Source organism: Rhinopithecus roxellana, chromosome 2 (assembly GCF_007565055.1).
Source record: "Rhinopithecus roxellana isolate Shanxi Qingling chromosome 2, ASM756505v1, whole genome shotgun sequence".
NCBI lineage: Eukaryota > Metazoa > Chordata > Mammalia > Primates > Cercopithecidae > Rhinopithecus > Rhinopithecus roxellana.
Genome location: NC_044550.1, coordinates 209,313 through 224,282, shown reverse-complemented (window position 1 = coordinate 224,282; position 14,970 = coordinate 209,313). Strand labels below are relative to the sequence as shown.

Genomic DNA, 14,970 nt, shown 5'->3' with positions numbered 1-14,970 from the left:
AAAAGGAGCAAACACCTATGCTAGTGTGACAAATATGTGGTCACAATTCAAGACGCTACCTTAAAATTTCTCACCAAAAGAAGACTCATTTACACATCATCACTACTAAGAGACTCTTATAAATCCATGCTACACATATACTGAAAGTCATACTTAGATTCTTTAAAAGTAAAAATAGGGCCAGGAATGGTGGCTCACATCTATAATTTCAGCACTTTGGGAGGCCAAGGCAGGCAGACTGCTTGAGCTCAAGAGTTTGAGACCAGCCTGGACAACATGGCAAACACTCCATCTCTACTAAAACAAAAATTTTTAAATTAGCAGGTGTGTTGGCACATGCCTGTAGTTCTAGCTAATCAGGAGACTGAGAATGGGAGGATATCTGCAGCCCAGGAGGCGGAGGTTGCAGTGACTCAAGATGGTACCACTGTACTCCAGCCTGATTCTGTCTCAAAAAAAAATGTAAAAATAGGAGGAAAAAAATAAAACTTAAACAACAACAAACTTAAAATACATGCAGCACCTGTTACAAATCAATTAAAAGCACTGAAATTTAAGGAAACGACTTAGCCCCCTACCTTTCCAGCTTATCCTCTTCTATTACCCACTCTTACCAGTCTCACCACACTACTCAGCATGCCCTGAACAAGTATTGCACCTTTATATCCACATCACTGGGTATCAGGTGTGCAATAACCTGAGTGATGCTGCCACATTCATTCATACACCCAAGTGCACATGCATGCACACACACACACACACGCCAAAGTTCTACTCAACATTCAAAGGCAGAACCAATCTCCCCTCCCCTACACCTCTGGTGTATTCTTCAACTTACATAACACAGACTTGCATGACAGCATTTGCCATGGGGATCACTGCAGTCACATCATCACCATATCTCATTCATCCCTCCACTCTTAACACCAATCACATTGCTTAGCACAAAACATATAATAAAAGCATGTTGCAGAAACAAAGGAATCAATATAGGTAATCAGGAAGTAAAGCTTCTGATAGTGATTGTGTGAGGATTACCTGATCAAAAACTGTCATAATTCTCAGCATTAAATTACTGGGGGATATGGTTTGGCTGTGTCCCCAGCCAAATCTCATCTTGAATTCCCACGTGTTACAGGAGGGACCCAGTGGGAGGTAAGTGAATCATGGGGCAGGTCTTTCCTGTGCTGTTCTCATGATAGTGAATGAGTCTCATGAGATCTGATGGTTTTAAAAATGGGAGTCTCCCAGCACAAGCCCTCTTCTCTTGTCTGCTGCCATGTGAAATGTGCCTTTCACCTTCTGCCATGATTGTGAGGCCTCCCCAGCCACATGGAACTGTAAATCCAATAAACCTCTTTCTTTTGTAAACTGCCCAGTCTTGGGTATGTCTTATCAGCGTGTGAAAACCAACTAATACAATGGGCAAAATCTATTTTATTCTAACCCTGAACTAACTAGTCATCCTCCCCTCCCTGGGTAACTGACATTACATACGTTCTCTAGTAAGACAAAAAATAAAAAGTCTTGTGGTGGCACATGCCTGTAATCCCAGTTAGTCAGGTGGCTGAGGCATGAAAATCACCTGAAACTGGGAGGTGGAGGTTGCAGTGAGCCAAGATCTCACCACTGCACTCAAGCCTGGGTGACACAGTGAGACCCTATCTCAAAAAAAAAAAAAAAAAAAAAAGAAAAGTCTGTTTTTCCATCAAAAGGCTTGAATTAGACACAAGGGTTCCAAACACGAGGGAATCCCTGCACCGTTCAAAAGAGCCTCCCTGAAAACTGAACACTTGGTGGAGAAAGCTCCAACCAGGCCCTCTGCCATTGTGTCCTCCAACTTTCCATTCTCACCAATAATCAAGACAGACAAGGTGCACTCACCTGGCTTGTTTCCTTCCCTCTCATGGCCCAGCTGCCCCTTGGTGTTCAAACCACATGTGTAAACTTCCCCATCTTCCAGCAGGAACACAGAGTGGTTTCCCCCACAGGCCACCTCCTTGACACTTCTGTCAGATATGAACCCACACACCTGGGGCTCAGCCACAATTCCCTGCAGGTTGGTGCTGATACCAGGTTGGCCCAGAGACCAATATCCCCAACATAACATTGTTCTTATCTTTCAGGGAATCATGTAGCCTAGGAGAGAGTTAAAAAAAAAAATTATTTTTAATTAAAAAGAAATAGGTCATAGAAAGTCAAGTAATGAATGTAACCAATTTAAAAAATAACCCTCCTCTTAATATTCTTCAGATATCTTACATCTCAAAATAAAACATATTAATACTGTTGAAAGCAGTTATGTTATAATGATGCTACTTTGTATTTTAATAAGAGTTTAAAAAACAGTTTAAGTAAATTGTGTTTGTTTAAATGAATGAGTGAACAGACAGAATATGGTTTTCAGATCACTGTTTAAGAATCCTGAGGGCCGGGCGCGGTGGCTCAAGCCTGTAATCCCAGCACTTTGGGAGGCCGAGACGGGCGGATCACGAGGTCAGGAGATCGAAACCATCCTGGCTAACACGGTGAAACCCCGTCTCCACTAAAAATACAAAAACTAGCCAGGCGAGGTGGCGGGCGCCTGTAGTCCCAGCTACTCGGGAGGCTGAGGCAGGAGAATGGCGTAAACCCGGGAGGCGGAGCTTGCAGTGAGCTGAGATCTGGCCACTGCACTCCAGTCCGGGCGACAGAGCGAGACTCCGCCTCAAAAAAAAAAAAAAAAAAAAAAAAAAAAGAATCCTGAGTACAGGAGATGACCTGAAACAATCTTGGCAAATCATTAAGTTAGTAACAGTTTTGAAAACACTCTCAAGACTTCACCTTATCCTTTCTCAATGCATCATTCCTTTGAATTTTCTGCTTATTTTAATGTTTTAAAAATTTTTGAATCAATTAACTCCTTTACATACCCTAATATTAGATTGGTTAGTAGGATTTCACCACTTGAAGTGAAGACGAAAAATGGAAAAAAAATAAAAAATGTTATCTTCTCTGCCATTCCCTTTTACCCTTGGTTCCAGCTCTGAATCAAGCCTCACTTCCTACCTGAGACACTCTGGGATTGTTACAGTGACAGTCAGCCTGCATCCCTCTGACATGTCTACTATACTGCCTAACTGGTAGCTTTCTCTTTATATCTTTATGACTTAACTCCCCAAAAAAGATTTTAATCTCCTTCAACAGAGACCACAGTATAACACAGACCTCTTCTATTTAGCAGGTAATCAACTTTTGCCTGATTACTGACACTACCCTAAAGTTTCAATGCCTTTTAACAATTAATGTTTCCCTTTCATACAAACAAAAAAAAAATCTCATCTCTCGCTACCAATTCACATCACAAGAATGGCCAGGTAACAACAAGTGTTGGCAATAATGTGGGGCTGTTAGAGAACCATCCTACACTGGCTTGTAAAAATGTCTGGCAGTTCCTGAAAAGAATAAACATAAAGATACCATATGATCCAGCAATTTCACTCCTAGTTATAAACCCAAGAGAACTGCAAGACTACGTCCACACAAAACCTTATAAAGGAATGTCCACAACAGCATTATACACAATATCAAAAGGAAATAACCAAAATGTTCATCAACCGATGAATGGTTAAATAAAACATGGTATATCTATACAATGGGATATTATTTGGCTGCAATATGGATGAACAGTGAATGTATTATGCTAAGAAAAAGAAGCCAGTCACAAAAGTCCACAAATTATATGATTCTGTTTACATGAAATGTATAGAACAGGCAACAGAAAATAGACTAGAAAATAGACTAGTGTCTGCCTAGGACTGGAGGGAAAGAGGAGAATTGACAGTGACTGTACCCGTCCTTTTGGAAGGTGGCAAAATGTTCTAAATTTAGGTTGTGGTGATGGTTTTAAAACATGGTAAATATACTAAAAACCCCTAAATGTTATACTTTAAATAGGTAAATTTTAGGCCGGGCGTGGTGGCTCATGCCTGTAATCCCAGCACTTTGGGAGGCCAAGACGGGCGGATGACCTGAGGTCGGGAGTTCCAGACCAGCCTGACCAACATGGAGAGACCCTGTTTCTACTAAAAATACAAAATCAGCCAGGCATGGTGGCACATGCCTGTAATCCCAGCTACTCAGGAGGCTGAGGCAAGGAGAATTGCTTGAACCCAGGAGGCAGAGGTTGCAGTGAGCTGAGGTCCTGCCATTGCACTCTAGCCTGGGCAACAAGAGCAAAATTCTATCTCAAAAAAAAAAAAGAAAAGTACATTTTACGGTATGTGAATTATATCTCAATAAAGATTTTTTTTTTTTTTTTTTTTTTGAGACGGAGTCTCACTCTGTCGCCCGGGCTGGAGTGCAGTGGCCGGATCTCAGCTCACTGCAAGCTCCGCCTCCCGGGTTTACGCCATTCTCCTGCCTCAGCCTCCCGAGTAGCTGGGACTACAGGCGCCTGCCACCTCGGCCGGCTAGTTTTTTGTATTTTTTAGTAGAGACGGGGTTTCACAGTGTTAGCCAGGATGGTTTCGATCTCCTGACCTCGTGATCCGCCCGCCTCGGCCTCCCAAAGTGCTGGGATTACAGGCTTGAGCCACCGCGCCCGACCCAATAAAGATTTTTTAATTGTCTTTAAACCTCCTTTCTCTTGCTATATGTGTACTGCCTCTGCGGGTCCACATCAGCCAATAAGGCTTTCTTGAGTTTAATTGTGAGAATTGTCATTACCAACATAATAGGCACAAAAGTATTTTTTCTACAACAGAAAGGAGGAGGGAACAACCCCTAGCGTTTAATATGGGAGAGGTATCAATTATTTCAATATTTTATTTTGCTTACAAAGACATAAGAGGGGAAGTTTTATCTAATGCTTTGCTCAGAAATGAAATACTGTAACTCCAAAAGTTCTGACTACTGGTAAAGTTGGAAATCTTAAGTGGATGGATCTTCTGTTTAGGAAAATACCTCATGCACCTCTCTGGTTTTGAAAGAAAGGTCCAAGATTTAGAGACGAAAGGAGATGGGGGAAATCCCAAGCATGCTTTATAAAATAGTAGATGCTCCTATTTAAGATATCAAATTAAGAGTGTGTGATTGGCTGGTCATGGTGGCTCACGCCTGTAATTCCAACACTTTGGGAGGCCAAGGCAGATGGATCACCTGAGGTCAGGAGTTCGAGATCACCCTGATCAACATGGTGAAACCCCATCTTTACTAAAAATACAAAAATTAGTCAGGCGTGGTGGCAGGCACCTATAATCCCAGCTACTCGGAAGGCTGAAGTACGAGAATCGCTTGAACCCAGGAGGGAGAGGTTGCAGTGAGCCAAGATGGCGCCACTGCACTCCAGCCTGGGCAAGAAGAGCGAAACTCCACCTCAAAAAAAAAAAAAAAAGACAAAGAAAAAACAGAAAGCGATTGAAGCCTGTAATATGGCTGCAAGTCTGGAACCTGGCCAGTAAACAGTAGATTCTCCGTGGCAGAGAACAGCAGATGGATTTAGAGAACAGTGGTGTCTAACACTCAGTTTGAAGTTGTTGCCTGTTCTGTAACTACTTTTGAAAATCCCAAATCTTCTATCAAAGTTAAGACACAACAGCCTTACAATAACTGTATTTTGCCAGGCATGAATAAAAAGAACCTTGAAAATAAGCCCTCAGTAGCCCTCCGGAAGACTGACAACTGAGCAAGAGTTTTGGATGAGCCATAAGAGAACCTAAATGCTCTTCTTCCCCTTGGAAATTCTTAGAAATTTGAGGAAGACACTAAATCTCTAATCAGCATCACCTTGGGCTTGAATCACTTTATCTGGATATTAAAGAAAATAGTGACCAGGCACAGGGGCTCACGTCTGTGATCTCAACACTTTGGGAGGCCAAAGTGAGAGGACAGCTTAAGCCAGGAGTTTGAGACCAGCCTGGGCAACATGAGACCTTATCTCTACCAAGAAATAAATAAAATCAGCCAAGTGTGGTAGCACACACCTGTAGTCCCAGCTACTTGGGGGGCTGGGGTGAGAGGATCATTTGAGTCTACGAGGTCAAGGCTTCAGTGAGCCATGACTGCACCACCATACTCCAGCCTGAGCAATAGAGCGAGACCCATCTTAAAAACAAACAAGTAATGCAAAAGATTGGTCTTAAGGACATTCAGATTACATTTCAGTTTCCAAATATACTTTTTTGTTTTTTGTTTTTTGAGACCAAGTCTCGCTCTGTCTCCCAGGCTAGAGTGCAGTGGCGCAATCTCAGTTCACTGCAATCTCCGCCTCACAGGTTCAAGCAATTCTCCTGCCTCAGCCTCTGAATTAGCTGGGATTACAGGCATGTGCCACCACACCCAGCTATTTTTTTGGCATTTTAGTAGAGACAGGGTTTCACCATATTGGCCAGGCTGGTCTTGAATTCTTGACCTCAAGTAATCAGCCCACCTTGGCCTCCCAAAGTGCTGGGATTACAGGTGTGAGCCACCGAGCCCGGCTGGTTTCCAAATATACATTTTAAGTATAATTCTGAATATCCTTTTCTAATCATACTTCTTTTTTTTTTTTTTTTTTTTTTGTGACGGAGTCTCGCTCTGTCGCCCAGGCTGGAGTGCAGTGGCCAGATCTCGGCTCACTGCAAGCTCCGCCTCCCGGGTTCACACCATTCTCCTGCCTCAGCCTCCCGAGTAGCTGGGACTACAGGTGCCCACCACCTCGCCTGGCTAGTTTTTTGTATTTTTTAGTAGAGACAGGGTTTCACCGTGTTAGCCAGGATGGTCTCGATCTCCTGACCTCATGATCCATCCGTCTCGGCCTCCCAAAGTGCTGGGATTACAGGCTGTAATCACACTTCTTGAACATGTTACTCTCTCCATATTGAGAATTACTGTTCTAGGTCCTACAGGTCAAAATATCAGGATTTCAAAACAAGATTGCAGACTTCAAAGGTGTCTTGCCTAATCTTTTCATTGGTACATTCATTTCATTGTAATGAAAAGGGGATGGATTCTAACGGAAATAGTGAAGACTTACTCTGAATTATAATACGAGGAGAACACATCAAAGCTGCATATATCAGACAATCTACAGGAGAGAACCGTCATCGTATGAAGGAGACAGCTAATTGGCTATTCTGTACAAAGTCAGCTTTTAAAATGACAAACTCCTTTCTCCCAAGGTACAAGCATGCCCAAATGGTTACAAATTAAAGATTACAACACAGAGGAAGCTCATACTTTCAACCTCTCTTGACAACAATTACAGTACTTTGACTTTAACTCAATGATCTTAATTTGTATATAACAATTTTAAAACTGCCTTATTGTAATCCTGAGGTATGCTTTGAACTCTTGAGGCTTTCAGGAAAGGCATGAAAAGGCCCAAAATAAAATATAAAACTGAATCTCAACTTGCTGTCTTAACCAGAAAGTTCTCTTCTTCCCAAGATTTGTATTCCTTGTCTAGACTCTACACTAAAAATGTATTAAGATTAAATGTTATTATTTGAGTTAACTACAAAGTTTGTGGGGAAGCAAGTACAAATAAAATGAAAAACTAGCAGGGTAGTGGTGGTGGTGGGTGGTGGTGGTGGTCGAATGATACACATTTAAATAGACCAGCAAGCTCACATAATCTAGAAATAATTTATTTATCCCAACTTGCTCAACTGCTATTAACCACATCAATGGAGTGTAGAGTAAGGAGCTTAGAAAGTAGATAACCAAAAGGCCAGACTCCGCAATGTGTCTGCACCACTCTCCAGAGAAACAGGGACCCTGATCAGTCAACCTGGCTCTCTGATCCAGTAAGTAATTATTTCCTAAAAGTGGATGGGTGGATCAGATTCCATAACAGTTGTCGTTAAATTCACCCAACCAATTGCCTTGCTTAGCAAGCAACCCTAAATAACTTGGTTTATAGGGCAGATTCTACTACAGGGATAGAATACTGTGACCAGGTAACCAAAGCATCTCAGTCTTACTAGGATTTTTAATTCTCATTATTAATTTGGTGTCCTGTGTCTATCAGCTTTTTGTAGTTAATCTGGCATGAGTCAGTCCTTGAGAGATCTGAGTTCCGGGTGCTTTGGCCAAGCACAATCCTGTGTAAACAGCCTGAAGTATGGCCTCATCCCTGACTGACTAGTAAAAACAATTTATGAAAAACGATAATAAAAAGGACTACTGTTGAAAACTTCAAAAATTCTTCCCAACTGAGTTACAGTAATGGAATCTTCAATTTGTCAAATGAAAACTGCCTACCAAGAGAATTAAATAGCAACCACAAATAAGATGTATACCTGTGAATAAACTATCAATCATAATTATAAATATGGTCTGGGTCATCACAATGCTCTGCTGAAACTAAAGAAGAAGGCAACTAAAATCATCTAACTTTCAGGAGAGAAGTTCAATGCATTGGAGAGAAGCCAGCCACCAGCACAGCTTTCACTTCAAAGTACACTCCAGTTGGACCCCTAAATCTTGTAGCTGATGTTCATGACTTTAAAGGTCTAGTTTCAGCAACGGTCTGCATCGCTAGGCATTTTGATCTCCAAGGTCCTTACACCCATTTTTCCTCATTCACTCTGTTGCTTGCTCCTGGAAGAGCAGAATCTTTTCTTTTCCTTCAAAATATATAATTATGAAATTCGCTACAAAATATAGGACTACACTTCCCTCAGCACCTACACCAGCCCCCCTTGGCTGCATTTCCTGCCTCTTATTTCCCCATGACAAAACAAAAGGACCATTTTTGAAGGACAACTTTCTCTCAATGTCAACTTTCCTGAGACCTTCTCATCTATTCTTGGTAAGAGATTCAAGATAATCTTAGCAGAGCTTAACAGTCAAAAGAACTAAAATCCAAGCCCTACATTAACCACATGTTAGTTGTGAAACCTAGGGAAAGATGTTTACCCACCTTAAGCTCCAAAATCAGGAGGTGGTGCTAGAGTGCTATGAGGATTAATGAGAAAATGCACGTAAAAAGGGCTTAGCACAATGCCTGGCATGTAGTAATAAGTGACCAGTAAATGTCAGGCAATGTTACTCCTACTCCTAGTGCTTTTCTTTGAGACCTCAGCAGACAGGACAATTCCCAAGAGGCTGGGGTTATGACTCCTGTCTTCCTCACTGCAATTAGCACTAGCTGCATTCTGCCAAATCTGCACTACAGCAAAGCAGCATCACCACCATCTGCCATAACTTTCATGAAAGGGATTTGAGGTTGATAGGAGGAAATTTTTTTGTGTGCATTTGCTTTTTAATTCTGGAGAGGGCATGAGTGGAGGGCAATAGGGAGATAAATCTCTTTTAACTAGCTCTAGTGAGTTGAATGCTAAAAGACAACCTTCAATTCCTAAACTTTGTCTTATAATAAGACTATGCGACTATGCACACAGCAGCCTAACAACTCATTCTTATTCCTTTGTTTGAAAGGCACTGAGACCTAAATAACACTCAGGCAGGACTTCTAATCTCATTTAAAATAGAGATAAGCTTCCTTTCAAGTAAGCTTAGAAGCAATTACCTGAATGTTGTATATATGTAGAGGGTCTCTTTCAATAGCAGGAAAAGACAATGTCCAAAATCTTCAGTGCTTGGCAGATACCCCCCAAATTCAGGCTTTAAATAAATTTAGGGCCAAAACTAAAATGCAGAATTAACTCTGGTAACAAAGAAGATTCATTTTAATGACTTGCCTTATTATCAAAAGTGTTCCTACCAAAGGGAGAAATGGCATAGAAGGCAAAGAGAAGTTTTCAACAACGTGAATCCACTCCTTGCTGTTTTCTCTCTCCTCCACTTTAGCTGGACTTTGGTCCTCTGACCCCTTCAGCCAACACAGGAAACATTCCTACCCTTCCCCCATCATCCCCTCAAAGGTGGTGCCTTCTTCACTACCTGGTGCTAGGCTTTGGGAAGCTGGAAGAATGACCTCTCTGCTGTCTGCTTAAGCTGTGGGCTGCCTTCAAAAGATACCAACCAGACTCGCAAGAATTGAAAAGTCTAACAATACTAAGTCAAGGATATACAACAGCCAGGGCCCTCATAGACAGCTGGTGGGAATATAAACTGGCATAACCACTTGGCAAAACAAGCTGGCTGTTTTGCCAAGAATGAACAAGAATGCCATTCTCTAGTGAAGAAGAAGATGTGGATACCTCCCCACACAGTAATTTCACTCCTGGGCATATGACCAGCATTGTCCAACTTATTAAGCATCTATGGTGCTCCTGTATTGTACTAATAAATGGAGATACAAAGATGAGTAAAATCTGGAAACTGAGAACTTTCTGAGATAATGGAAATGCTACATATTTGCACTGTCCACTACGGTAGCCAGTAGGTATCTGTGGCTATTGAGTACTTGAAATGTGACTAATACAAGTGAATAAGTGAAATTTTAATATTTTATTTTAATAAATTTTAATGTTAGTAGCACTAAATGACTGTGACTATCTTACAGTCCAATGCAGTGAGAAACTCATGAACATATGCACCAAGATATATGTATAAGAATGTTCATTCCAGCATTATTTGAAATAGAAAAAAAGCAAAAAACAAATATCCATCAACAGATAACAGAAAACAGATACAGTGCGGCACATGCATAAAATAGAACACTGTAAAGCAGTAAAATATAAACTCCATCTATAAGCATCATTGTAACTAAATCTTAAAAAGTGTTGAGTCACAGAAGAATTCAGAGTATGATGCATTTGTACAAAGTTCAAACACAACTATAACAAATATATTATTTGGAGATTAAGAATCATCAGTGGTAACAAAGCTACGAAGAAAAGCCAATCACAAACACAAAATACAGGGTAATGATTGTGGAGGCAGTAGGAATAGAGGGAACAATCTGGAAGGAGCACAAAGGGAGACATTTCAATAGCATGGCTGATGTTCTGCTTCTGTCCTTTTATTGTTGTTTCTTAACACATATGGCATGCATTATTTTATGCTTACAAACACTTCACAAAACAAAAAAAAAAATGTAAAGCGCTATTGAGGCAGTCTGGCTGCTTCTCATACCTCCTCCACTAACACCCTGTCCACGTGCAGACTGGGAGTTTTTCCATGAAGGAACCAGGTTTTACTCATCTTTGTGCCTTCCATTCTCAGCAGAGTATAGGAGCACAGTAGAGGCTTGATAAATGTCTAGTGAACTGAACCCCATTCTTAGAAAACCAGAATTTCCACCATCTCAACTTGTTACCCCTTTTATTTTCCAGATAATTTTAAAGGTTCCCCACCCTGAGTAATAATAGAAACAGTTCACTTACACAGAAACACATGTCTCTGCTACCCACAAGTACTATTTCTAAATGGAGTAAATGTCTAAAGGGGACAGAGTTGTATTAGCAAATTTACCATCTTACTAAAAGTCCATTTGGTCTAACCTCTAAGCAAAAGACTTACATTCCTAAATTCATTTTAACGGCAGCTAAGGCCTGCAGAGGCCAAGTAACTTTGGTCCTCTAAGAATTAAGTGCTTGAAGCAGAGACCAGACACCAAATATCCTACTTCTTGGGCTCACCTTGTTCTCTTCACTATCTCAGAGCAGCAGGAAGGCACTGAGATTTGCTTAGGCCTCTCTAGGTAGCTATCTTAGCCCGAGTTGATGACAGTATTAAACAGGATAATGTATGTAAAGGACTCCATTTACAAGATGAAAAAACTGAGGTCCAGAAAAATTAAGTAACTCACCACAGGTCACACACTTGGCATTGGACTAAAAGCCAAAAATATTCCACACCCTGCGGTTCTGCAAGTTAAAGAAATAATAAATAACATTAGTATGGAACTCGGTTAAGTGTCTTCATGTTATTGTAAACAAAAAGACAGGAGTTAATCTCTGAAAATAAGTATACCTTTAAATTACTCAATCTTAAATATTCCCCATGCATTGTATCTCAAGACAGGAGTTTGGTTAAATACTAGTAAGATAACCTCTAACCAGTTATAAAGATATCAATCACCTCTAAAAGTGAACTAGAGATATAGATATCACCTTCTAAAAATTCCTGACATTTGATAGGGAGGAGTAAAAATAGAATTACTTTAAAATCTCTCATTTTTGTTAGAGAAAGTTTTGGAAAATAATTTAACTTTGTCTATTTTCTTTATTTTTCCATGTATCACACATAGCTGCTTGTTTTGCCACAACTGTTATGAAGACTGTCTCCTTTCATTTCTTTTTTTTTTTTTTTTTTGAGACAGAGTCTGGCTCTTTCACCCAGGTTGGAGTGCAGTGGCCACTCTGGGCTCACTACAACCTGCATCTCCCAGGTTCAAGCAATTCTCCTGCCTCAGCCTCCCAAGTAGCTGGAATTACAGGCGCCTGCCACCATGCCCAGCTAATTTTTGTATTTTTAGTAGAGACGGAGTTTCACCATGTTGGTCAGGCTGGTCTCCAACTCCTGACCTCAAGTGATCCACCTGTCTCAAGCTTCCCAAAGTGCTGGGATTACAGGGGTGAGCCACTGCGCCCCGCCAGCCACTGCACCCGGTCTTTCCCTTTCATTACCACATCCTCCATCATGCAAAATGAGAAGAGATCATCTCAGAGAGGTACCTAAAGTATCTCAAAAGAAAAAGTCCTGCATGATTTTAAGATATTTTTGTCAAGCACTTTAGGAGGCCCAGGTGGGTGGACAGCCTTAGCCCAGGAGTTGGAGATCGGCCTGGGCAACATGGCAAAAGCCCATTTCGTCTTTTGGCGAAACCAACAACTACAAAAAATTAGCTGAGCGTGGTGGTGCACGCCTGTGGTCCCAGCTGCTTGGGAGGCTAAGTGGGGGGTGGGGTTCGCTTGAGCCTGGGAGGCGAGGTTGCAGTGAGTTGAGATCACACCACTGCACTCCAGCCTGTGCAACAGAGCAAGACCCCCATCTTGAAAAAAAAAGATATTGTCATAACTGTATTTCTACCTCTCCATGCAGAAAATCCCATTCAATCTGGAGAATATTACTTTTATTTACAAAACTGAAGCATAACTATCTTGTGTCTCCAGTAGGGGTACGACTACTCTCATTAAGTATAAAAAAAGTTTTTAATTGGTCATGAAAATCTTAATAAATTTAAATTTGGTCTTCAGAATGAAATGCTATATAACGAATGGCTTCAACCACACAATATCGAACATTCTGAAATCCCTTTTTTTTTCTTCAAAAAGTAAACTCCAGCTACTGACTGAACAAGTAGAACTGGATGCTAGTGCTAACGTGCTAATTTTGTTTTTCATGCCAAAGAAGTTCTGTCAAAGAAGTTTTCTAACCTGTCCTCCTTGTTTCCTGCATTATACTTTTTACAGAAAGTTCCTAACCTTGAAGGGGGTACGACCATGATGTAGAATATGTAATTCAACCATTTTGCTTTGGAATATGCAATGTACTTTGCTTTTCTGATTTATAAGGCTACTCCCTCCTCCCCCAGGGTAAAGGAAAGTACAAAAGGAGAGAGTTTCACAGTGCTCTGCCGACTAAAACATGATACCCTCTCTATCACTGCATTTAAAACTCATTTTATTTTTTTATTTTTCTCAAGTCTGGAGTTAAAAAATCAGCTCACTTGATCTTATCAAATCATCAAATAAAAGGTTCTAGAAATAGCTTCCTATTTGTGGAAAGCGCCAGAAGACACACAAAAATGGAAGAGAGCTCTTGAATCGTCTTTCCCAAAGCATTCTGTGCGTGATGAATGCAAGCAAAATCCTGGAAGGCTTTTCTCTAAATTTAAGGTACTTCCTAATGGGGCTGATTTGAAAGCTAATGTAAAATGCAATCAGAAAGCAGCCAGAAACAGTGACAGACCAACAGCAAAGTCCAAATACTTACTCCCTGGAGTTCACGCTGCATACACACATTCCGTGCACAGTCGCATTAGACACTGACTCTACAGGCTCACCTGTTTCAGGTTACACATGCTCCTCTCGGTCTGGTTGTCCTGGTTTGCCCACTCCACACATTCACAAATGACTCAAGTCTCACCTGCCCCCGGCCGTCCCAGCTCCTGACACCCCCGCGCCGGTTCGCACCGACGTGTCGGCGCACACACACACACCCGTACACACGTGTCCGCACACACCCTCGCCCCCGGCCCCGCCCAGGAGGCGGACCCCGGAGAGGCGAGCCAGCCCTGCCTCCGCGAAGTGGGTGGTGCCGGGCCCCGCAGCCGTGCCGGCGCTGTCATCGCGGACGCCGTGCACCGCGTCCTCAGCGCAAACTCCTCGCGGCCGCCGAGGTTCCCCAAAATGCCAGGGCCTCGCCAGCTCCCATTTCAATTGAAAGCGTCCCCGCTCCTCACTGCACGGAGGTCCCTGGAACCCCAGAATTTAAATAAGGGCAGGGGTCAAGCATGGGGACTACCCTCCTTTAGACTTTCTGCGTCGCAATTCCTCCCGGGCGGCACGGCGGCAGGGCGGCCGAGCGCGGGCGGGAGGCGCTCCCATTTTGAAGGCTTGTCTCGCCTTTCCCGGCGCAGGGCTCTCTGGCGGGAGGGCGAGCCCACTAGAACGCCAGGGAGGCGCACGCAGGGTCCTAAGGGCGCCGTGCCCCAACCTCCCCGCTCCCCAGCCCCAGGTCATCGCTGGAAGTGCCTGCAGCGGCTGCCGCCGGAGCCACGGGAGGAGCCGCAGCCGCCCCTCCGGGAGCCGCGCTCTGACGGCAGTGCCAGGCGGAACGCGGCCCCGCGCGACTGCAGCTCCGCCGTACCCTCCTCCCTGGAACCCCGGCCCCTGCCCTGCGCACCTCGGCAGCAGCCGAACCGCAGCTTGGGACTCCGACTGTCAGAGTCCCTCTCGCCCGGCTCGGGGTTTCTCCGTTTTCGGCGTCACAATAATAAGGAAGTTTCCCCGCAAGCCCGCGGGCGGCGGAATGCGCTAGGTGAATGACTTCGCACCAGGCCAATGGGCGCCGCTCTGGGGAGGACCCGCACCAATGGCGGCCGCTGTGGTGCGGGCTGGAGGCGGGGCGGCGAGGTCCGAGGGCGGGAGGAGG

The 14,970-nt window shown here is 43.0% G+C and overlaps 1 protein-coding gene across 1 annotated transcript in view; it reads right to left on the bottom strand.

Moving 5' to 3' along the window:
• HERC3 (HECT and RLD domain containing E3 ubiquitin protein ligase 3) overlaps window positions 1–14,873 on the bottom strand; it is a 121,989-nt gene extending 107,116 nt beyond the window's left edge. The window contains exons 1-3 of the mRNA XM_010356900.2: window positions 14,722–14,873; window positions 11,681–11,738; window positions 1,885–2,139 (exon numbers count right to left, since the gene is read on the bottom strand). Of these exons, the coding sequence (XP_010355202.2) occupies window positions 1,885–2,110 (226 nt within the window). The 5' untranslated portion in view covers window positions 2,111–2,139; window positions 11,681–11,738; window positions 14,722–14,873. The remainder of the gene's footprint in view (window positions 1–1,884; window positions 2,140–11,680; window positions 11,739–14,721) is intronic.
• Window positions 14,874–14,970: the final 97 nt, after the last annotated feature.